Raw genomic sequence first — 21947 nt, 5'->3', positions numbered from 1 at the left:
CTTACAAGGATTCTAGAGACTGAAGGGGAAAAAAGTTTAGCAAAGTTCTCACCTTCCTGAGTCTGGCCGAATGCGACCTGCAGACCGCACAGGAATACAGCGCACAGCGCGAGCACCTGTCGGCGTTCCATATTCCAGACGAAAGTTCCCAAGCGCGAGCAGGACCATAACCAATAGACGGTCGTCTTCTGGTGGCTCTTTAAACTCCAATACTTGCGTTTTACTGTACTCGAAAACTTTTTAAAAAGTAGGCCTATGCGTACTTCAACTATTGGTGTTATGTCACTGTGATCGAGTGTTCCCTCTGCCCGCTGGGAAATCGATACTCCATATATTCCTTGCGCACGAAGCGAACGTCCGACTGGACGTCAGTTTAGAAACAAAATCACCTCAGGTGTTCGCAGAGGAAGACAGCTATCCAACGTAGAGTAGGACCATACAACGCGTGTCATCTGAATCCCATGTGTGTCACAATGAAAGCCAAGTAAATCGTTTCTGCTTAGACCATGAAAATGGGATGGATAGCCTAGTGTTTGAGTGTTTACGTGTTTCCCAAGGGTGCGCTGTGCTCTGCCGGATGACGCTGCCATGCTCTCTACTACACATCCTCACTGAGCCGCTCGAGCAGTTGATAAGGGTCCCTGATTGGCCAAATGTTTTCAGCTTTACCAATCACCACTAACACGCAGTCTATATATTTATTGCGCGCAACTGTATCCACACTACAATGCGAATTACCCCAATGTCTAACAGCAACATTTAGCCATGCTGTTTACTACTGACAGCGCTGATGGGACATTTTAGCAATTTATAACGTATTGGACTCAAGGTAGGCCTACACATACTTTGACTCTGCCCTGATGAAGGCCACTCCTTGGCCGAAACATGTTAGCGTTTTTAACTTTTCTACAATGATTTAGCCATTTAATAAAGCTATTTTAACTTTTTTGGGAAGAATGCCTTAGATATGTCGTGTCTTTTGCATCCTATTTTTTGACCAAAGAGCACCTTCGGACTACCAACTTAAAACGCCGTAGCCCTCCAACTTTTCCTATTGTGTAGGCCTACACATATTATGGGTAGGCTATTTTATTATACACTTACGCACCATGGAAAATGTGTAATTTACAACACATTTTTGACACAAGTGGATACTTCAAGCCTGGCCTTATAAATGGGCAAACGATCGGATCAAAGTGTCTCTGGATATTCTAATTTCTGAAAAAGCAAAAACATATCGGAGGTGCAAAACGGTCTGAATTCCAATACGTTTATAGTTGGGAGTTGTATGATTGTAATGAGTTTCAATGAGGGAGCATGTTTTCCAGCTCGTCGTGAAGAACTGCATTGTGCTCCAGTCATGTCAACTGGTTAATCTGGGCCATTGATGCATATAGGCCAGGCCCTTCACAATACGCACATTGTCAGAGGGGGTGAGTGACTTTTGATCCCGGGCTGAGCATGTCTGAGATGCAACAGAATGGCCACTGTACGCACGGCACTGCGCAACGAACAGCCTTTCTTCCTGGCACGATGGGATGTGCATGCAGCCTGCGCTACATCCTGTGCCTTCAGTTCTGACTAGCTCTCCTCTCCTGCCCACTGTCTTCAAAACATCCACAATTTAGAACTAGGCCTTCTGTAAACATAATGCACAAAATGTGGAGTTGCAGCCATGTCAGCGTTACACGCGGAACTCCGACAGTAAAGCGAAATGAGTGGCATTTAAAAAATGTTTATGGTCTTAAAGAGAAAGTATTCATTATTAAAATATATTAATCATTATCTTCCAAAAAGCACATCATCAATCTAATTGATCTAATCTGAAGTACAGATCAATTTATGACCTCACGAGACTAGGCATCGCTACATACCAATTTGCATCACAGCGTCATCTAGTGGAGATTTGCAAAACCAACAACAGGCGCTCTACCTGAATGCTTGAAGAAATCCTGAAATCCCATATGCTGTATGTTGTGCTTCTTGGATTTGTAGGCTATTTCTGTTTAAATTGGCAAGTGAAATCTTGGCATTCAAGTAGCCTAGGTGACATACTTTTAACATACATTTCGCAATGCAATGCCCAATACAAAAATGTTAAATTCCCAAAATGTTCCAAAATGGATATAGACTACATCAATGCAATGAAGTCAAATGTAAACAATTCTTTACACTTACTTGCGATTTTCAGCGTTTCTGTACGCCTAATAGGGATATCGACTATATAGGACACTTGACAGTTGTTCTGCCTCACATTCACAGTAACATATGAGGTATCTTTGCAGATCTCAACTCAAATACAGCTATGTGTGTACCATACTTGCCCAAGCCCCTATGGATTATATGCAGAATGCAAATCTCCCCTGAAATTATAGTATAATCCAACCCCCCCCAAAGACCACACCAAGCATTATCAAATATTTTACACCATCTTTTATTTTGATTAGTTACAAAACATAAATAAAATCAACAATTGAATTAGTTACAATTGTACAGTGGCTAAATCACCAGCAATAAAATGTGTTTAGTCATCTAGATGTATTTTGTTCAAAGAACCTTGAGTCACTGGTGCTCACGCAAGTACCACTGGAGTTCCCTTGTCTGGCACAGCAAACATTGACATCTCAACACTACAAATTTGAAAGAATTGCTTCACATTGTTTTTGTTTTTTTTGAATTTCCACAACTTCTGAAATCGGGTGCAATTTATTCTTCGGGCTCAGTGGAAAACTGAGCATTCACATTGTGGTGGGCCAAAGCTGAAAGCACTTTTTCTTTTGGTTTGTTTATCTATTCATTTTTTGCTTTGTATCCAGGGAACCCCATGACCAAGGTTGAGAACCAACGTCTTCAAAGTGCGAGACAAGCTCAACTTTCGCAACACTGATCATCAGTACACAATTTTACATTTTTTACAACCCCATTTCAAAATACAAAAATAATGCTTCTCTTTTTTGTAGATTACATTTTGGTAATACTTCAGGAGAGAGGCTGAGTTCCGACATCCTGGGTCATAACTAGCAAAGCATTGACGCGGCCAACAGGTTAGCGTTTGACCATGACCTTGGACTGCACAGTAGCCTACCACCACTTACAATGTGCCATAGTTTCACTGTAGAAATGTAGTTTTGCTTGTTTGTTTGTTTTTGTTGAAGCAAAAAATCCAACACTGATAAACTTGAAAATAAGTTAAAAGCCTCGTCGGTACTCGTAAGGTTTTTTTAAAATGTTTTTTAAAAATCAGATTAAAACAGGCTCAAGCATCACCACAGACTGGAAGGCTCCACAACGACAAATCAAACACACTTCTCTCTCTCTCGCTCTATTACACACACATGATATCTCACTCCCTCTCTCTGTCTCCGACTACTTTCTTTGCACTTGACACAGAACAATCTCGAAGACTGTTCATCAGAACATTCTAGAAGACTGTTCATCAGGCAGCTCTCTCTTGGTTAGGCAGGCTGGTCATTCTGAACAGCTTGCTAAAGAGCAAACACTCATATACAGTACAGTATGGGAGCCCCTCTGTCGGCGTGTGAACCTGTCACTGTATGTGTCTTGTTAGTCCCATTCCTGCTTTAGCTTTCCCCTGCCTGCTCAGGGTAGTCTACTGATCTCTATCTGGTAGGTACAGCTCTCTCAGACCACACACTACACACCAGTCATGTCATGAGAATAGGTGTGTGTGTGTGTGTGTGTGTGTGTGTGTGTGTGTGTGTGTGTGTGTGTGTGCGCGCGCATGTGTGTGTATGTGTCTGTAAGTGTGTGCATGTTTATGGGTGTGTGTGTGTGTGTGTGTGTCTTGCATATCTGACTGGGCCCGTGCATGTGTACATGTCTATATGTGTGTGTGTGTGTGTGTGTGTGTGTGTGTGTGTGTGTGTGTGTGTGTGTGTGTGGCCCATACTGAGGTTCCGGTCCATCTCTGCACGTGGCTTAGTTTTACTCTGCAGAGGACTGACATAAGCAGACAGGTGTGTAAACACGGGTGGAGGGTCGGGTGAGGGGGGTGACACAGTGTCTGGTGCTGATGCTGTGCGTTAGTTACCGGGAGACAAGAGGCTGGTTGTTACCATGGTAATAGAGTGATGCAGTACAACTGTACATACACACGCACAAGAACTTTTATCACACAAAAGAAAAACAAAATACACCTTGAATGTGGTAAAATCTAAAAAAATAAAAGGCAATAGGGATAGCCCATGTCAATGGCTGTCCCCTTGATTTAAAATCCACTTGGCAGTTTTGTTCATCTCTCAGACACCCGAGTCAAGACGTGAAATAGAATTGGTAGTCTAGAAAATCAAACATGTTTTTGCGTGATGAGTGTGGAGACTGACTGGTTGATTGATTTGTCTGACTGACTCGGCATCACAGCTGAATGAGAGCTTGTGAATAAAATGTGCAACTCCGATTTAAAAGACGTTACCTTGCGCCTTGTTGGGAAAAAGTGCTTAAGTAGAAATCTTAATTGGAATTCCAAAACAACGGTGGGATCTATGTTAATCTGTAAACGTTGTCTATTGAAAATAAAAGAGTTGAAAAAATAGAAAGGAACTATTATCTGCCATAATGTTAAAGTCAGTTGAGGAAAGAGGATATTCACTCTCTGAGTCTATAACAATGTACTGAATTGAATTAAAACGTAAGATTGTTGACAGTTGTTTTTTTGTTATTCTTAATCAAAATAAAAAAGTAAATCCATCCTAAGCCTAATCTATAATGTTACCTCTATTTTATCAATGCAAAATATAACATGAGCCACATGCCTTGGCCATGCACACTCCATAGCAACAGGGTCTCTGGGGGTAGCGCTAAGTACAGTAGCTAGTGACGGCTGCCAGGTAACAGTACCATGCTGTTGCCGAGTGACATGCTGCCGTGGTTGCAACTGTAGTAATGGTATCTCACGGTCGGAAGTAACGGTTTGTGCTATTGACGCAGATGACGGTGGCTTTGCTAGTTTAAAACGTCTGGTCGTATCCGTGCGCAGGCTGTACCGAAAAATATCTTAGTTTTTTTTTTTCTCTGACACACAAACACACATCACAACACAGAAAAAAATGGATTCAGAACAGGTACTAATTGCACTTTTTTTCCCCTCGGAATTCAAATAGTCCTTAGAAGCATTGATAAATTAAAAACAACAACAAAAAAGCGAATATTCATTTGTAATGTCCAAAGTATCTTCGTCTTCATGTCTTGAGAGCGAGGCTTGGGTCCAACTAGGTTGGATGTAAAACGTGAAGGTGCCAAAATCACAGAAGAAGGATATGTATAAGGGAGGAAAAAGGGTGAACAAACAGACACGCACGCACACACACATGCACACACACGCACGCACACACACACACACACACACACACACACACACACTACGTAATTTGTACACCCCAACACCCGTGCACAGCAACACTCGCTAGAGTCCCTCGTATGCATGTCCACCAGTCTGTACATTCTGTACACAGTATTAAGCACCTTCAGGTTCTCACATTCTTGATACTCTTTAAAGTTAGCGATATTCAACTCTTACCACTTGCTTTTCTCTTATTTTCCTCATGAAAAATAAGATCATGACACAAAATATATATATTTATTTCCTCTTCCACCTCTACACCTCTTCACCTCCTTGAGTGGTTGTGGATCTCTGCCTCTCTCCATCTCAACCACATGCAATATTTCCCACTTGTTGTATCTCCACTCATTCACCCCATCCATCCATCCATCCATCCATCCATCCATCCATCCATCCATCCATCCATCCATCCATCCATCCATCCATCCATCCATCCGCCACATCCATCCATCCATCCCTTGACACCTTCTAGTCCCTCCCTCTCTCTGTCTCTTGCTCGAGTGAGTGTGTTCACTGTTGTCCGAGTGTGAGGGTGGAGGTGGGGAGTGTGGGCGGGGGGTGGTGCGTTCACTGCTCTTTGAGGGGGAGGGTGGAGGTGGTTGTTACTGGGAGTGTTCACTGCTGTCCGAGTGAGAGGGAGGAGGTGGTGGGTGTCCACTGTCCCTATGGGAGGGTGGAGGAGGTGGGGGTTACTAAGAGTGTGTTCACTGCTGTCCCAGTGAGAGGGTGGAGGTGGGGGGCGTGGGGTGTAATTTGGCACAGGAAGGCAGCGCAGTGTTGGAGCAGGAGGAGGCGGAAGAGGAGGAGCAGCAAGAGGCAGCAGAGGAGGAGGAGGTGGTGGTGGTGGTGTTGGAGGTGCAGAAGGCTGCAGCCTGGGAGTAGGAGGATAGGGAGAGGCTTATACCCACCCCAGAGGAGGCCAGGGTGGAGGAGGTGCTAACCACCCCCCCTGCTGCAGCAGCGGCCACACAGGAGGAGCCCGCGGTGGGCATGAGGGCCGCAGCAGACACGGAGGCCTGTGTGGAGGAAGCAGCCATGGAGGAGGTGGAGGCGCATGAGGAGGAGGTGGCGGGGGAGGAGGAAGAGGAGGTGGTGCAGCAGTGGGTTACTTGCGGTGGCGCTGGCTGCCTGCTGACAGGCACACCGGTGATGGGTAAGGCTGGCATCTGCGCGGGCATCTGCAAGGGTTGCAGGGTTGGGGCAGGGGTGGTGCTGGGCGTGGGCGTGGTCTGGCCCAGGGCCAGAGAGCAGGGCCGCAGCTGGAGGTGCTGCATGTGGTGTAGGGGCTGTGGAGGTGGAGTAGGAGTAGCAGCAACAACGGGAGGAGCAGCAAGAGGGGCCTGGAAGGGCAGCGGCTGCAGTGGTGGGAGATGGTGGTGTTGGTGTTGGTGTTGGTGCTGGTGCAGGCCATGTGGAGGAGGGTGCTGTATGGGGGACACCACAGGCACAGGAGACTGGGGATGGGGATGCGCTTGGTGGGGCTGATGGTGCTGATGCTGAGGCTGGTGATGGAGGTGGTGGTGGTGGTGGTGGGCTGCGCTGGAGTAGTGTGGGGGGGTGCTGGGGAGGCCGGTGCTGGCTGGAACGGGCTGCGGGTTCAGTGGAGCCACGGGGAACCAGCCTGGCGGGCCGGGCGTCTGAATCTGCTGAATCTACATCGGAAAGGAACTCGGGTTCAATGACTTTTTTTTTTTTTTAACAGGCACCACTACTCGTCTCTACAGGTTTTTTTCCAAACTGGATCTGGATCTACCAATATTCACTGTTTTTGCATATTGAACTTAAAGCTTGTTAAAGCATTAGGTTTGATTGTGATTTAGATGGCATCACGGCGTCTGATTTAAATAGATGCACCTTGACAGCTGGTGAACAGGCCTGACTTCAACGAACGAACGAACGATTGTTCACTGTGAAAGAAGAATTTCTGGGAGAGATTGTGGCTTTATACCTCAGCAGGTTGGTTCCAGCCCCCTAAGTCTTGCTCCTGCTGGATCTGTTTGATCTGATTGAGCGAGGGCTTGGGTGGGGTAGCACCCACCGTCTCTTTCGTCCAATCATCCACCAGCTTGTGCAACTCATCTGTGAATGTGCTCTTCTTATTGGCCGAGGGCTGGGCAGGGGCCTGGTTGGCCTGCTCCCCTGCTGGGAAGCTACTAGACTGCTGGATGCCTAAGGAGATGAAAGAGAATGATGAGGCATGAGAGAGAAGAGATGGAGAGTGTAACACAAATTTGAAAGAAAGAAAGAACGCTGTGATAGACTGATAACATGATTGATTAAAAAGAAAACACTGTTGCTGATGCACCACACCACACAAAATCAAAATTAATGCATTAAGAACAAGTATTTTCACAGGTAAAATGAAAATAAACATGTGTTTGCATTAATACAAATTTGAAATTAGAAAAGATGGTTACTTTTGTCTAAGGAAAACCAATAAATTCAGTCTAATTAAAAAAACTGCTAGTCAATAAATAGAATTTCAATTAAACATTAACAATTTATAAAATTACTTATTTTAATTTAACTATAATATAAAGTAGTTACGTAGGTCTGGGTTAGACCAGTGGAGCGCAGCATTACGCTGGTGTACAGCCTGCTGAAATTGATTTCTCTCTTCTTTTTTCGTAATCAACTGTTTGAAGTCTGTTATGGCCTCTGAAGCAACAGAGAAATGCTTTCTTATAGTCAGGGTTTAAAATGTTCAGAATGTATTTGAAAGCATTGTGTTTTACAAAAAAACAATGCTATAGCACAAGGTCTACCTATACCTAAAAAAAATGCACTGGTCTGTTGATCTTGGTTAGTTACCACATTAAAAAAAATAATCAATATATTTTGTAGGTATGGTCAATATTCAAAATTCATGTGAAAAAAATACTTATATGTAATCAAAATGTGCGATTAATTTTGATTAATTAATTTCAAAGCCTCTAGTTAATGTCCGAGTGCCAGCCCTAGTTGGCACTTATGGCACATAATGGCTGCCAGCGAGTCTCACCTGCGTGCGTGACACCGTTGTTGTCGAGGTGAGAGTGCGGCCTGGGCCTCATCTTGGTCTTGCCGGGGCGGGGGCGGCGTGGGGAGATGGCGGGGGCCATTGCGGAGGAGGGCAGAGGGGGCGTGCGCGACAGCGAGGAGGGCAGGGGCTGGCGCGTGTCTTTCAGGGAGCGGAGCTGCTTGTAGAGCTCTTGCAGCTCACGATTCTGCTGAGCCTGCAGAGACACCACCTCTTTGATGTGCCTGAGAGACGAGGAGAGAGGAGAGGAGATGAGAGGAGAGGAGAGGGGGATACGAAGAGAGAGAGGACAGAAGAGGAGAGGGGGATACAGAGAGAGGGGGTAGAGGAGGAAATAGAGGGGTGGCAGGGTATTCAGTAGAGAGAGGGAGGAGCAGAGCAGGAACGTTGAGGCAAAGTGGAGAAAGGAGAGAAAGAGAGAGAGAGAGAAAGGGAGAGAGAGGGGGATAGAGAGGGAGAGGCATAGATGAAAGGGGGTGGGGGTGAGAAGGCAGGGGCAGGAGGGGAATAGGAGGGCAGGGAGTGAGAGGAAGGGAATGTGAGATATATGAAATTGGGTGATAGAATATGAAAAGAGAAGAGAGGAGAACATCAAAAGAAAGCAATGTGTGGTGAGAAGTGGAGAGGAAAAACGAGATTGAGGAAGTCAAATGGAATTATGAGAGGGTCAGAGGATGCAGTTAAGTCAGAAGGGAAGAAGACAACAGAAGGAAATAGAATAAAAAAGAGAAGCTTAGATCGTTCATAACATAACTTACTTATGATATCAGATCTGGCATTAGGCAGCAATAAATCTAGATTTGAGATCTTGCCATTGGACATGTAGTAACAGCTTGCCACCAGAGGTGGTGGTCCAGTAAATCAAAATGTTGCATCCCTGGCTGTCACGCAGTATTTGTTCCAAGAAGTCAAATTATCAGAGAGGCAGATCTACGCTATAGACAGAATGCACAAGAAATGCATGCTAGTCTTCCCCCCACACTGAAACTAGTCTCCAACATCTCCGCTTGCTATCAATTACTAATACCCAACTGGGCTGCATTTCTATAAAGTGTTCCCCACAGCAACGGCTCTCTCCAGGGTGCGATTTTTCGGAAAACCAGAAGGGGGGATATGTTTCAGATTTTAAGCAATATCAATGGAATTACATTGAACTGTGATAAAATCATGTAGAAAAAGTGGCGAAATCAAAACCAGAAGGGGGGACAATCCCCTCCACCCCCCTACAAATCGCACCCAGGCTCTCTCTTCTCTTCTTCCAGCCCTCCCACTTACTTCTCTTTTTCTCTATGCATCCCCCTCCCCCTGCCCCTCTGACTTTTTCTGTAACTGTCTCTATTCCTCTTCTCTCTCTCTTCAACCTTCCTTCCTCCCTGCATTTACTTTCTTGTAGCGTGTGCAGCTCCCTCCATAGCTCTTCATCCTCCAGCTCACTCTCTCAGTCCATTCTTTCTCTCTCGCACCCTCCATCTTTCCCTCACTATCCCATCCCCTCTCTCCATCTATCAGTTTTCTCGTAGTTTGTACGTGTTTGCTCCACTCCTCCATACTTGCTCTCATCCTCTAGCCTGCACTCTCATTCCCTCACCCTGACTTTCTCTGCCTCACACATCGCCCAATCCCTCCCTCCATCTCTCACGTTTCTCATAACTTGCACAATCCTCTCTCTCCATCCGTTTCTCCCTCCCTCCCTCTCTCCCCCCAGCTCTCACTTTTCTTGCAGCTTGCGCAGCTCCCTCTGCAGCTTTCTCATGCTCTCTCATTCCTCCCCTCTTTCTCTCTCTCTTCCTCCCTCCCTCCCTCCCTCCATCTCTCACTTTTCTTGCAACTTGTGCAGTTCCTTCGGCACCTTCCTCATGCTCTCTCATTCTTTCCCTCTTCCTCTCCTTCCCTCCCTCCAGCTGTCCCTTTTCTCGTAGCTTGTGCGGTTCCCTCTGCAGCTTCCGCATGCTCTCTTCTTCCCCCCTTTTCTTACTCCCTCCCTCCTTCTCTCCCTCTCTCTCTCACTTTTCTCGGAGCTTGTGCAGTTCCCTGCGCAGCTCCTCGTCCTCCAGTTCGCTCTCATCGTCGCTGCTGACGAGTGGTGAGTGGGCGTGGGCGTGGGACCTGGCGGGGTGGGTGTGGTGGTGGTGGTGGGGGTGAGGATGTGGGGGCGCCGGCGTCCTCTTGCCCTCCTCCCGGTCGCCTCTCTCACCCCTGTCGCCCCTCTCCCCGTGCCCCTTAGCCCTCCGCCGCTCCCCCAGCTCCAGGTCGGGCGAGACGGGCGAGCTGTCCGTCAAGCACTCAGCCTCCTTGGCCTCGGCCTGCTGGGTGACCGAGAAGCGCCCCACTTTCCTGTGCGTGCTTCCCCCGCTGCCTGGAGCCTCGCTGGGGGGAGACGGCTCCGACACCTGGGGCACTGGAGTCACCTGAGGGGGCAGAGATGGTTTAAGGCTGGATCGGGTTTGGTTTTTCCTTTTAGATATAATATAAGGTATATCAAATGTGCTATGGTATTTCATTGTCACATAGGATAGAATAGGGCATATAGTGAAGTACCGTTTGTCAGTCTGACTGTCAGACTGAACTGGACAGATTTATACAGAACTATTATTACACAGAGGTGTTCTCATTTTAGTGCGTCAAAAACCTGAATAAGAAAAGATAGAAAATATTGTCTTTTAACGTATGTTTGGCACAACATTACTGTTGTGTAAAATATTATTCTTCACTGCATTAGACACAATGTGAAATAAGCATTATTGCCTGCAGTACTTAGCTGTGTATGTCATTGTCTTCATATGCAGTGGATCAATTGAAAGCGTGTTAGAAACATTGATCACCAAGTGTTGTGTGCACTGTGAATTTCAAAGGAAGAGTTGAAGTCCAGCTCTGCTTTGAGGGTTTATTCAAGACCCACAACATTTCGACCCAGCAGAGTTTTCATCAGACATGTGGTGAAGACCTTGCTGCCTAATGAAGACCTTGCTGGGTCGAAACATTGTATGTCTTGAATAAACCTTCAAAGCAGAGCTGCAGTGTGTCGACTTCTATCTCTTCCTTTGTCCTGCACCTGGCCTCTGTGAGATTGGATGTGCATATTTTTTACTCATCTGATGCACTGTCAGTTACACCTACTTTGAGGTTGTCACTGAAACCACACTGACAACATTACTGTCCGGGTGAAATAAAATACACGCAAGTAGTGCAGCCACAAATCAAATTTCTTTGTAATCTAGTCTCCATAGCTGCATAGTCATGAGTAGCACAGTGAATGATTTGTGTTAGATGCTGCCCCACAGTGTTTTACACACACACAGGTGACAGGTACACTGTGATGAATAGTGTCCAATCTCTCTCTCTCTCTCTCTCTCTCTCTCTCTCTCTCTCTCTCTCTCTCTCTCTTTCTCTCTCTTTCTCTCTCTCTCTCTCTCTCAATCAGTTAATCAAATCTCTATGTACTATCATAGCAAAATGTTTATGATTTAGTTGAGTCTTTTCAGAAAAGAGTAAGCGGGTCCATCTGCACACAGGGGCTAATGAGCACGGAGAGGTGAGCAGCAGCGACAGGTACAGTACGCCACCTACCTGGAATCGTCCACGGCGGGACTGTTGAGGGGCCTGGCCGGCGCTCTCTCCCTCTTCCCTCGCCTGGCCACTGGAACTCCCATCTGGTGAATTGGACAGGTGGGCCACAGGAGCAACAGGAGGAGGAGGAGGAGGAGGAGGAGGAGGAGGAAAGAAGACAAGGAGAGAGAGAGAGAGAGAGAGAGAGAGAGAGAGAGAGAGAGAGAGAGAGAGAGAGAGAGAGAGAGAGAGAGAGAGAGAGAAAGAAAGGGTACAGAGGGCAGACAAACAAACAAAACAAACAGACAGACAAACAGACAGACGGAAGGAAGAACATATAGACAGACAAACACACAGACGGACGGACATGAAACAGAGGACAAACAGAGGTATAATAGTCAGCCGTGGTACCAGCGAGACACAGGTTGTACAGTATATACAATAGACACAACGTGAAACGTGATGATTGGACAGAGCAACACCCACCAAAGTGGACAACACATAGGTAGGAGCAGACAGAGGAAAGGAAGAGAGGAACAGTAGGTGTGTTTGCGCGAGGGGACAGACAAAACAGACAGACAGACAGACAGACAGACAGACAGACAGACAGACAGACAGGATCACACAACATTGCACACAACAACAACAAAGGCAACTCGTTAATAATCATCATCTATAAACTGTACGTACAATCAAATCACACACATTAGCATATGGTCTACCGGCAGGTCGGTTTTCAACTACAAGCTGGCATGCATGTCCATGAGAAAGTGTTATGTAAACTGAAGTTAAGTGAATATGGTACATCATTTATGACAACCAATATCCCCAAATGATAATCAAGGTATCAAGGCAGTAAGAAAAAGTCTGAATTACAAAATGTTTTGCTATCGGACATGCCGGCAAAATGAAAGCATTTGCTGGTGGTGTTTAGGAAATGGGTGGTGTGTGGAGGGGCAGTGAGTGAGTAAAAAAAGCTTATGCAAAATAAAATGAGTATATACAGTATGTAAATTAAGAGCAGTGAAACAGAATGCAGTTTTATGCAATGTGAATTGAAAAATTACAAAATTCAAATGCCCCAAAACCCCAACCACACACACACATGCTCCCTCTCTCTCTCTCTCACACACACACACACACACACACACACACACACACACACACACACACACACACACACACACACACACACACACACACACACACACACACACACACACACACACACACACACACACACCCCACACACACACACACACACACACACACACACACACACACACACACACTCCATGCGCCTCTGCACTCTGTCTGTGACTCACTCAGTTCATGGTGTGGGATGTCTGAGAATATTCTAGATCTACTGTACAACAGACACGTGTGTATGTGGATGTCCACTATCATTTGAGTTGAGGCGGTATTCGTAACTTAAAACGGTGGACCAAATGATAACACCATCACATACACACACATACAGTACAGCACATACGCCTTTAACATACAGTACAGTAGATATGTCGACACATACTGTATGTTCATGTCAATGATATGCGTATTATACAAAGTATGTACATCTGAACAGAAATACAGCTAGCGTAGGGGTCTGTTATGTATAGACATGCTGTAGATACAATAACACAAAATAAAATAAAATAAAACTTACGAAAGCCTACCCACATAGGAAAGAACAGGATACCTTCTAAACTCGAGCCAAGAGTGAACATTGTAATGCAAATCATGATTGTCATATACTGTATTGGATCGTCAGCATCTTGTCCAATTTGCTTTCATTGTCGGCTAAAAGGATGAATTTGCATTCATGCATTAACATAATGAATAATGGGTACATGCATTATCATCAAATTATTTAATGAACATTGAGAAAGAAATGCTTCATCCAAATTTAAATAAGCTTAACATTTTGCAAGATCTTTCTAACAAGCTCTTATAGAAGACTGCGTATCAAGATGCTTCAGATAGTAGGCAGGGGCGCCGCTAGCAATTGTGAGACCCCTGGACGAAATGATGACATTGGGCCCCCCATCCCAATCATACCTTAGTTAGTTTCTTGAGGTGCCCCTGTGGAGTTCTGGGCCACCAAAATGGCCTTGGTCTACCCCCCACCCCAGCCCTCTCTTTAGCGGCGCCCCTGATGATAGGTAAGATAGATGGTAAAACAGTAACACGCCAGTCGTTACCAGATCAGCTACAACATCCAGGTGTGCCGTGTGGTCGGGTCGCTACATCACATGCACTAGGCTCTTATGCTGCACATGTAATGTGGCATACACCTGGCGGACCCCGCCTCCTGCACAGGTGACACCTGCAGACACCTGTAGAGGGTGCCAGAGTGGTGGTGCTGGAGCTACTGCTGCACAGGGCTCACAGATCTCTGGGGGGAGGGGCCAGGGCTGGGTGGGCGTAGCAATACTCCACCATTGCCTGAAGGAAAGGCTGAGACTGGCTTGTATTACAACCCCGGTGCCCAATGGGAGACTCTCATCTGATGAACCAGGAAGTAACGGATTTGTGACTTTTTTTCTTCCTACTTTCTTTTCTCTCCTTCTATTCATCTCCTCCTCTACACACTCGCCTCTGTTCTTTTCCCCGGGTGGGTAACCCATGCAAACAGAAATAAATACGGAAGAGAAATTAAAAAAGACAAAACAAAGAGGCTACAAAAAAAGTAAATTTAGCACAGACATATCTGCGAAACAAACATTGCTGTCACAATAATGTATTGTAGTGTACTAGTGATATCAGTATGGACAAAACTAGAATAGCCACAAACACACTGGCATTAATATCGCTAATTGGATTAATCATTATTAATTATTAATACTAACGGTGATAGAAGTTAGATGATTTCCTATCTAGTGAAAGTGTTTGCTCAGCTAAAAAAAATAATTCAGCTATATTACTTTCCATCTACTACCACAATCACTTCCCCCACAAATCATTCTCTCTCTCTTTCTCACGCTCTCTCTCTCTCGCTCTCTCTCTCTCTCTTTCGCTCTCTCTCTCCTCAGACGCTACCTTGCTGGACTCTGGGCTTCTTGAACAAGCTGGCGGAGTGACGCAGTTTGCACGCCCAGCTTTTGAATTTGCGAGTCCAGGATTTCTTGCTAACAGGATTTCTGATACTAGGACATGTCAGGTTTAGGCCAAAATATCCACCTCCTGCATTGTGCTGCTGCAGCGACGGGTCTCCGGTGCCGATGGGGACCAGCTGGGAAGATGGCGGCGTGGAGGCCGAGGGCCATGACGAGTCTTCTGGGGCACTCCTGTCAGAGAGGGAGGGGGCAGCCTGGGAGACAGAGTGGAAGGGGGAGGGTCAACCAGGAGGAGGGAAACAAGACAAGTGGACCATAGAGACAGAGATTCTTTAAGTATATAGAGATGTGCCAATGTAATAGGTTGCTATGGGCACCTAACATGACCAGGTTGCGTTCTGCCTAAAGGGGCGTGTCATAATACTCCTAGCATTGAATAGAACAGTCCTTAGGTCTGCCTAGGTCTGCCTAAAGGGGGATTTCCCCCCCTTCCCCTTGCAATAATAGAACCCGGAAACAATGGACCAATGGAACCTCTCTCTCTCTACTCTCTCTGATAGAGAGGAAGAGACTGTTTGTAATAACATGTTATAAGTTCTAACAAGTTATAACCTGCTAATCAGATGTTAACCAGACCAAGCGGAAGTTTATGCCGATGATATCTATTCAACAACTTGTTTTTGCAAGTGTTGATCTTGGTTTGAGGAGGTACGTAAATGTCACTCCACATGTCTTCAGTGCTTAGTGCAATTAGCTGATCAAATGCTGAGTTTGTACTTTCTGACACAAATGGAAAAAACAAGGCATTGTCTGACTATCATAAACAAAATAGTCGGGCATCTTAAAATGAATGCTAACTATTGCTAGACTATGTATGCTACAGTAAGCTGACAACAATAGCTGGCTGAAATGACTACTACTACTACAAAAAAGCACACAAAATGCCAAGCACTCATAGCTCATCACAAGAAATGATATTGTTCCATCCAATCATAAGGAGCTTAAATCTAAATTGAATTTTTTTAGCCTATATTTTTTGACCTTCTATAATTGCATTAGTACAGTAGATTAAAAATGTTTGGAATATCAGACTTCTTAGTTAAGAATTTGTTAGGTCTGTAGAATTGGTTTACGCAGGAATGTTATGCAATGTTAGTAGTTTAAGTATGTTAGAGAAACATCTGCGTGGCAGCGTAAATGTAGCCTCATAGCCTAAATATAAATCTGCATTGCATCAGTTTTTTTGCAGGAATTATTAATTACATTCATGATGCATTATGACAGAGTACTTTAAATGTGCTGCCAGCCCTTTGATCACAATGTCTATTTTTTGGGAGATGCAGCAAAATGTTTGCAAGATTTATGAGTCAATGTAAAACTGCCTATGAGATGAGAAGATTTATCGCTCAAAAAGCCTCTTGATGTAAAACAACTATAAGATGTGCAGATTATTGAAGTTTCTACGTAACAAAAGACACGAATAATAAATCAGCAAAAATGAGCCAATAACTCACGGTGACCGTGAGCCACCTCCACATAAAGGCTTAAACACCACAGCATACGCCAGAGTAGAGGCTTCATTCAGTCGCACACAGACACACTGGACTTACGGGGACAGTGGGTTCACTGGGAGGAGGAGGAGGATGAGGAGCAGGAGGCTGAGCAGCCTGTCCATGTGAGGGAGCAGACAGGAGGGAGCAGGGAGGGGTGGAGGAGGAGGTGGAGGAGAAGGAAGGGGGAGGCTGGTGCTCCACAGGGGCAGCAGGAGGAGCGAGGCTGGCCGAGGCCGAGACCGCAGCCGTTGGCGCCTCCTCTGCTGTGCGGGCCCTGTCCAGGTCGGGGGAGGTGGAGGAGGAGCGTGGGGTGGTGGAGGAGGTGCTGGAGGTGGAGGAGTGAGGGGAGGTGTCGGAGGAGGTGGTGGAGATGGAGGTGGTGGCTGCGGGGTAGGAGGAGGAGCAGGGAGCGATGGCAGCGGCCGAGGGGAGAGAGTGGGGTTCCGAAGACGACTCCTCCCCGCCCGCCGAGGCCGAGAGCGCCGCCGTGGAGGCCGGTGCTCCGGTCGACGAGGAGGAGGCATTGCCGGGGGCAACGGAACCTGAGGCCGTTGCCCCGCCCCCACTCCCTCCCCCGCTGCTAGTCCCACCGCTGTGCTCCTGGTAGAGCAGGTTCCTCAGCTTCTCGTCCAGCGTCTTGATGCGGTTGTCCACAAACTCGATTTTGGGGGGGCCCTCGCTGTCCGACTCGGCCACGGAGGAGGGCTGGACCGGGGAGGGGGTGAGCGTGTGGGTCAGGGTGGTGGAGGGAGGGGGGGCCTCAAAGGAGCTGAGGGACAGTGGGGGGAGGGAGGCGTCGGAGGAGGACGGCGGCACCTGCGAGGTGTGGTAGTAGCCCGCGGAGGTGTCGTCCGTGATGCTCGCCTCGCCCGTGGAGAGCTCCGACTCCGACTGCGGGAAGGAGGGCTGCTTCTGCAGCGGAGCCTGGGTCGCTGGAGCTGGAGCTGGAACTGAAGCCATGGCTTGCTGCTGCTGCTGTTGTTGTTGTTGTTGTGGCTGCTGCTCAATTGTAGCCAAGGGCTGGGCCAGGGGCACTGGAGGAGCCTGCATTATGTGTTGGGGAGTTTGCTCCAGTGCCACTTGCTGCTGCATGGGCACCTGCTGCATGGTGGCCTGTTGCACTGGTGCCCTGGGTAGCGGCTGGGCCTCCTGCACAAACTGCTGTATCTGGGGTTGCAGCTGTGGTTGCAAAAGCTGCGGCTGTGTGAGCTGCGGCTGTGTCTGCAACTGCGGCTGCGGCTGCTGTGTGGTGGACTGGACTGCCTGCTGATGAAGGATCTCTGCCTGATGCTGTAGCGCCATCGCCTGCTGCTGCTGCTGCTGCTGCTGCTGCTGCTGCTGCTGGACCTGCTGCAGTTGCTCTACGGGAGGCAGCTGCTGCAATTGAGGCTGCAGCTGCTGCAACTGGGTCTGTGGCTGTGGCTGTGCCAGTGGCTGAGCTAGTGCAACGGGGACTTGCTGCTGCTGCTGTTGAACTGGAACAGGTGCTGGAACTTGAACAGGAACAGGAACTGGTACAGGCTGCTGAACGGCGGCTGTTGACGCTTGTTGCGGCAGAGCTTGCTGCAGCAATGGCTGCTGCTGCTGCTGCATCTGCATGGGAGTGGCGTACTGTGTCTGTGGCACAAGCTCCTGGGGCACCACAGGCTTCATCTGGGCCCCTGGTAGACTGGGCTGAGTCTGAGGCTGAACAGGCGGCACTGGTTGCGGCTGCTGAATAGCTTGCTGCTGCTGAATAGCTTGCTGCTGCTGCTGCGGTTGTTGCTGCTGCTGCAGGACCTGTTGCTGCAACAGTAGCTGCTGTTGCATCTGAAGTTGCTGTGCTGCTGCGGCTGCAGCTGCAGCTTGTTGCTGAGCATAGGCAGCCTGCTGATCCAGGACAGTCACAGGCAAAGGGACTGTTTGGACGCTCTGTTGTTGCTGGGGTTGGGGCTGGGGCTGGACCTGTGTCTGAGGTTGCAGCTGGGCTTGAGTGCGCTCTAGCTGGGACCCACTGTGGCTGACAGGGGGAGCTGGAGAAGGTGCATGACTGGAGGAGGAGGACAGTGACGTACGCTGCTCCCCTTCTGACATGCACTGGCCTGGGGCCACGTCAGCCACCCCTAGCCCTATGGAGGAGCCTACACTAGACGCGGGCGTGACCACGGCCTCAGAGACGGGCAGAGGGGCACTGCTGACTGGGACCATAGCCTGACTGGGCAAGACGACAGCAGCCGGCACGACCTGGGCTAAGCCTGCACTCGCAGCAGCGACAGCAGCCTGGTCACTGTGTGCTGCCATGGCCACAACGGCCGGTATCTCGGGGACGGCTGAAGCCTGGGGCAGGTGGTGGTGAGCTACTGTAGAGGTCGGAGCAGAGGCGGAGGTGGACTCAGGGGTAGAGGCAGCAGTGTCAGCAGCAGAGGCGGCGGTGGTTGGAACAGACATGGAGGCAGGAGCAGACAAGGCGGAGACCGGAGGAGAGGTGGCTGTTAGCATGGGGCAAGGAGGACAGGCCATGCCAGAGAAGGACTCAGAGCGCTGCGATCCCTCACGATCTAAGGGCCATGAGAAAAAGGAAGGAAATAAATCACAATTAATAACAGGCCCTACTCAATGCCAACATCAACAACAAAAATCCTTGATTTCCTTCGGGATTAGTACATTTTCTCTACTTTCTTGACTCTACTTACATTCCATCTCAAGGGCAGAATGCCCAATATTCCACACTACTAGTAATTATCAGATGCTTCAGGGTTATTAGGACTGTCTAGAAGCAAATGTTCAGTGTAGCCAACTGGCCTCCGTATGATTTCAGGAACCATGCAACCCTGTCCTCTCTCATGATTATGTAACATTAACAGCTCTGTGGGCCATAGATAGATCTGCTACTTTATTTTAAACTTCTCTAGCGCCCACAGCATGGCACTGTTGTTCCATTATCAGAAGATCAACACTCGGAGGCCCTACCTTTGTCAGAATCAGCAGGCTGTGATGAGTGGCGTTCCCCAGCAGGTGGAGGCGTGGAGGCACCCTGTGTGGACTGGGAGTCACGATGCCGGATGGTCTGGTTGATGAAGAATCGCCAGCGGCCTACAGGAGATGACTGCGGGGCCGAGTCCACTGTTGGAGGCACATAGGCAGGAAATGGAAAGATGAACTCAGTGATACACAGTATGTATAATAGAATTGTAGAAAAATATGTAATAATATGGAAGCCAGTACTTCATTTCCTGTACAATCTGTAGTCTACTACTACAATTTATACATTTTGAAAATATGTTCGCTGTAAATCAAACAGCCACAACAGTAATGCTATGTCAACCTTCAGACATATGTTTGAATATGCAGTGAGGGATGAAAGAAAGAGCTCACTTGTTGAACTTGCTGGAGTGTTCACATGCAACTGTTCCATTGACCCCGCCTGCCAATAAGCGCAGTAAAATTGGTCTGTTAACACATTCAATTTCCAATTATTTTTAAAAAAATGCCAAGTTACAATCTGAATGCCCATTCAGAATCCCAATTTACTCTTCACGGACTTGCATCTGTACTTTTAATGAAGTTGACGGGTATCATATTATTGTTAACAACTTCCTAATAGCCAATAATTCACTAACCTAACATTTAGTTAACCATTGACAATAATACACACCATATTACAGATTCTTTATCCTTTACTGTATGTTCAACTATTTAAGTACGCAGGAAGAAAATGTTCTGTATCTGGTAAACTCTGCTCCATCCAATTATTGATACAGTATCCTCACTTTCACTCCTTGTCCATTAAATCAGACACATGCAGTCAACATAGAAAGGAAAGAAGGGATCGATACTCATCATCATGAACAAAAGCATAACTGTAAAGTGTATGTCATGAATGTGAAGTAGACCAGAGGCCCAAATTAGATTCAGAGCAAATTGCCCTAATGGAGCTGCTACTGCCAGAACATACAGTACTGCCCTGCCGCCAATTAGCCTGCTAACATATGGCAGGATGCTAAAAGGTCTTAGAATGGTTGGCCTTATCTCAGACCAGAGGGAGCTTATAGAGGAAGTACATTTTGCTCTCGCATCTTGGGTTGGGTTGGACGGAATGGAGAAGTACATTGTGTTCTCTCTCTCAGATGATTTGGACAGCCTAGAAAGATATTAGGCACCGTCTTGCTGTGGGAGTAGCATGGCTAGGCTAAGAATACAAAACGAAGAAGAAGTGCAGTGTTAACCTGTGACTGGGTTGGAAGGATTTCCAGCGCTTTCTTTACGATGGTCCTCAGGTCCTCCACAAATTTCTCCTTCTCTGTATCAAGGACAAAGTCCTCTTCCACCTTCACCACAGTTATTAATAAGAAACACGTTTTTAAATGGTCATGTATTGAATGTTTTACTTTTTGGTAAATAAAATCAGTTGCATGCAGTTGCAAAATTGTTCCAATATTTCCACTGTGCACAAATGTCATCAAAGCAGTGTTCCTTTACTGGATAAAGAGCATAAAGGGAACTAAAGTGTTTTTCACCATATAATCAGCGATGTCTTCTGGAGCGTCACCCTCGGCGTCAAACTTGAAGGTGACCATTTTGTTGCTGTGAGTCTCAAGCTGGCATTCCACCATGTTGTCTCCAGTGTTGGACACCTACAGGAAGAAGTTTCCATGCAAACTTTTAATGTCTTATTTATGTATTTTAGTGTACAATGGTTAAGTGCATACTTAAAATCCACTCAAGTCTTTAGTGGAACAAGTCAAAAGAGTTTGGTTGGAGCCAACTGGACTTCTTTTGGGGTCTTGAAAGATGTTTCATCTCTTTCCCTGAGAAGTTCAGTTGGCTTCAACTAAATTATCTTGACCTGGATGAATGAATCTTCACAAACTTCAATGGGACAACTTGCCTGGAGCATGGCTAGCTGGTAGTGAGTTGTTTTGTCTGGCCTCTGATAAGACGCTCTCCTCTGCTGCTTCAACCTATCCAGCTTCCCATTAGCCAACAGTTGGAGAGATTCTTCTCCACTGGCTGGAGCGGAGCTAAAAGGTAAAAAAACGGTATAAAACATGAATATGACCTCCAGTAGGATTTGTGTACAGGCCATGACAGAAAGATCAGCACATTTTAGTTAGAGAGTAGCTGAACAAAGCACCTACCCTGATGAGGAGTGCTTGCCGGCAGACTGTCCTTGTGCCTCCTATTGATAACCGCAAATATTGAAAAGGTACACATACATTATAGTTGCATAAATATTTCTCTACCATAAAACGTAAGTTGTAATAGCAAGTATGAAGTTGTAATATTAACCAATACCAGATAATACAGAAAGTTATTGCCCACAAGATATTTCAAAACAAGTAAGGTGGTTATAACATTTGAGTTCATCTGGTTAGTTAGTACTGATTATTTTAACAGTTTTTTGTTAACCCAAAGAAAAGTTAGTTAAAAACATT

General features: G+C 46.8%; 2 protein-coding genes across 5 annotated transcripts in view; both read right to left on the bottom strand.

The window, feature by feature from the left end:
- Window positions 1–558, bottom strand: part of erbb3b (erb-b2 receptor tyrosine kinase 3b) — a 51629-nt gene extending 51071 nt beyond the window's left edge. Inside the window, exon 1 of the mRNA XM_063208347.1 lies at window positions 53–558. Within this exon, the coding sequence (XP_063064417.1) occupies window positions 53–131 (79 nt within the window). The 5' untranslated portion in view covers window positions 132–558. The remainder of the gene's footprint in view (window positions 1–52) is intronic.
- A 1860-nt stretch (window positions 559–2418) lies between these two features.
- wnk3 (WNK lysine deficient protein kinase 3) overlaps window positions 2419–21947 on the bottom strand; it is an 87974-nt gene continuing 68445 nt past the window's right edge. For 2 of the 4 annotated variants that reach the window (XM_063208340.1, XM_063208342.1), the window contains 13 exons: window positions 21651–21691; window positions 21401–21533; window positions 21030–21146; window positions 20739–20840; window positions 19888–19936; window positions 19483–19635; window positions 16591–19070; window positions 14964–15234; window positions 11946–12028; window positions 10386–10786; window positions 8361–8602; window positions 7308–7528; window positions 2419–7011 (listed from right to left, as the gene is read on the bottom strand). In XM_063208340.1, the coding sequence (XP_063064410.1) occupies window positions 6064–7011; window positions 7308–7528; window positions 8361–8602; window positions 10386–10786; window positions 11946–12028; window positions 14964–15234; window positions 16591–19070; window positions 19483–19635; window positions 19888–19936; window positions 20739–20840; window positions 21030–21146; window positions 21401–21533; window positions 21651–21691 (5241 nt within the window). In that variant the 3' untranslated portion in view covers window positions 2419–6063. The remainder of the gene's footprint in view (window positions 7012–7307; window positions 7529–8360; window positions 8603–10385; window positions 10787–11945; window positions 12029–14963; window positions 15235–16590; window positions 19071–19482; window positions 19636–19887; window positions 19937–20738; window positions 20841–21029; window positions 21147–21400; window positions 21534–21650; window positions 21692–21947) is intronic. The other 2 variants (XM_063208341.1, XM_063208343.1) reach the window with 2 other exon arrangements.

The sequence above is a fragment of the Engraulis encrasicolus genome, chromosome 10, assembly GCF_034702125.1.
Source record: "Engraulis encrasicolus isolate BLACKSEA-1 chromosome 10, IST_EnEncr_1.0, whole genome shotgun sequence".
Classification (NCBI taxonomy): Eukaryota; Metazoa; Chordata; class Actinopteri; order Clupeiformes; family Engraulidae; genus Engraulis; species Engraulis encrasicolus.
This window is presented reverse-complemented; position numbering and strand designations above follow the sequence as displayed.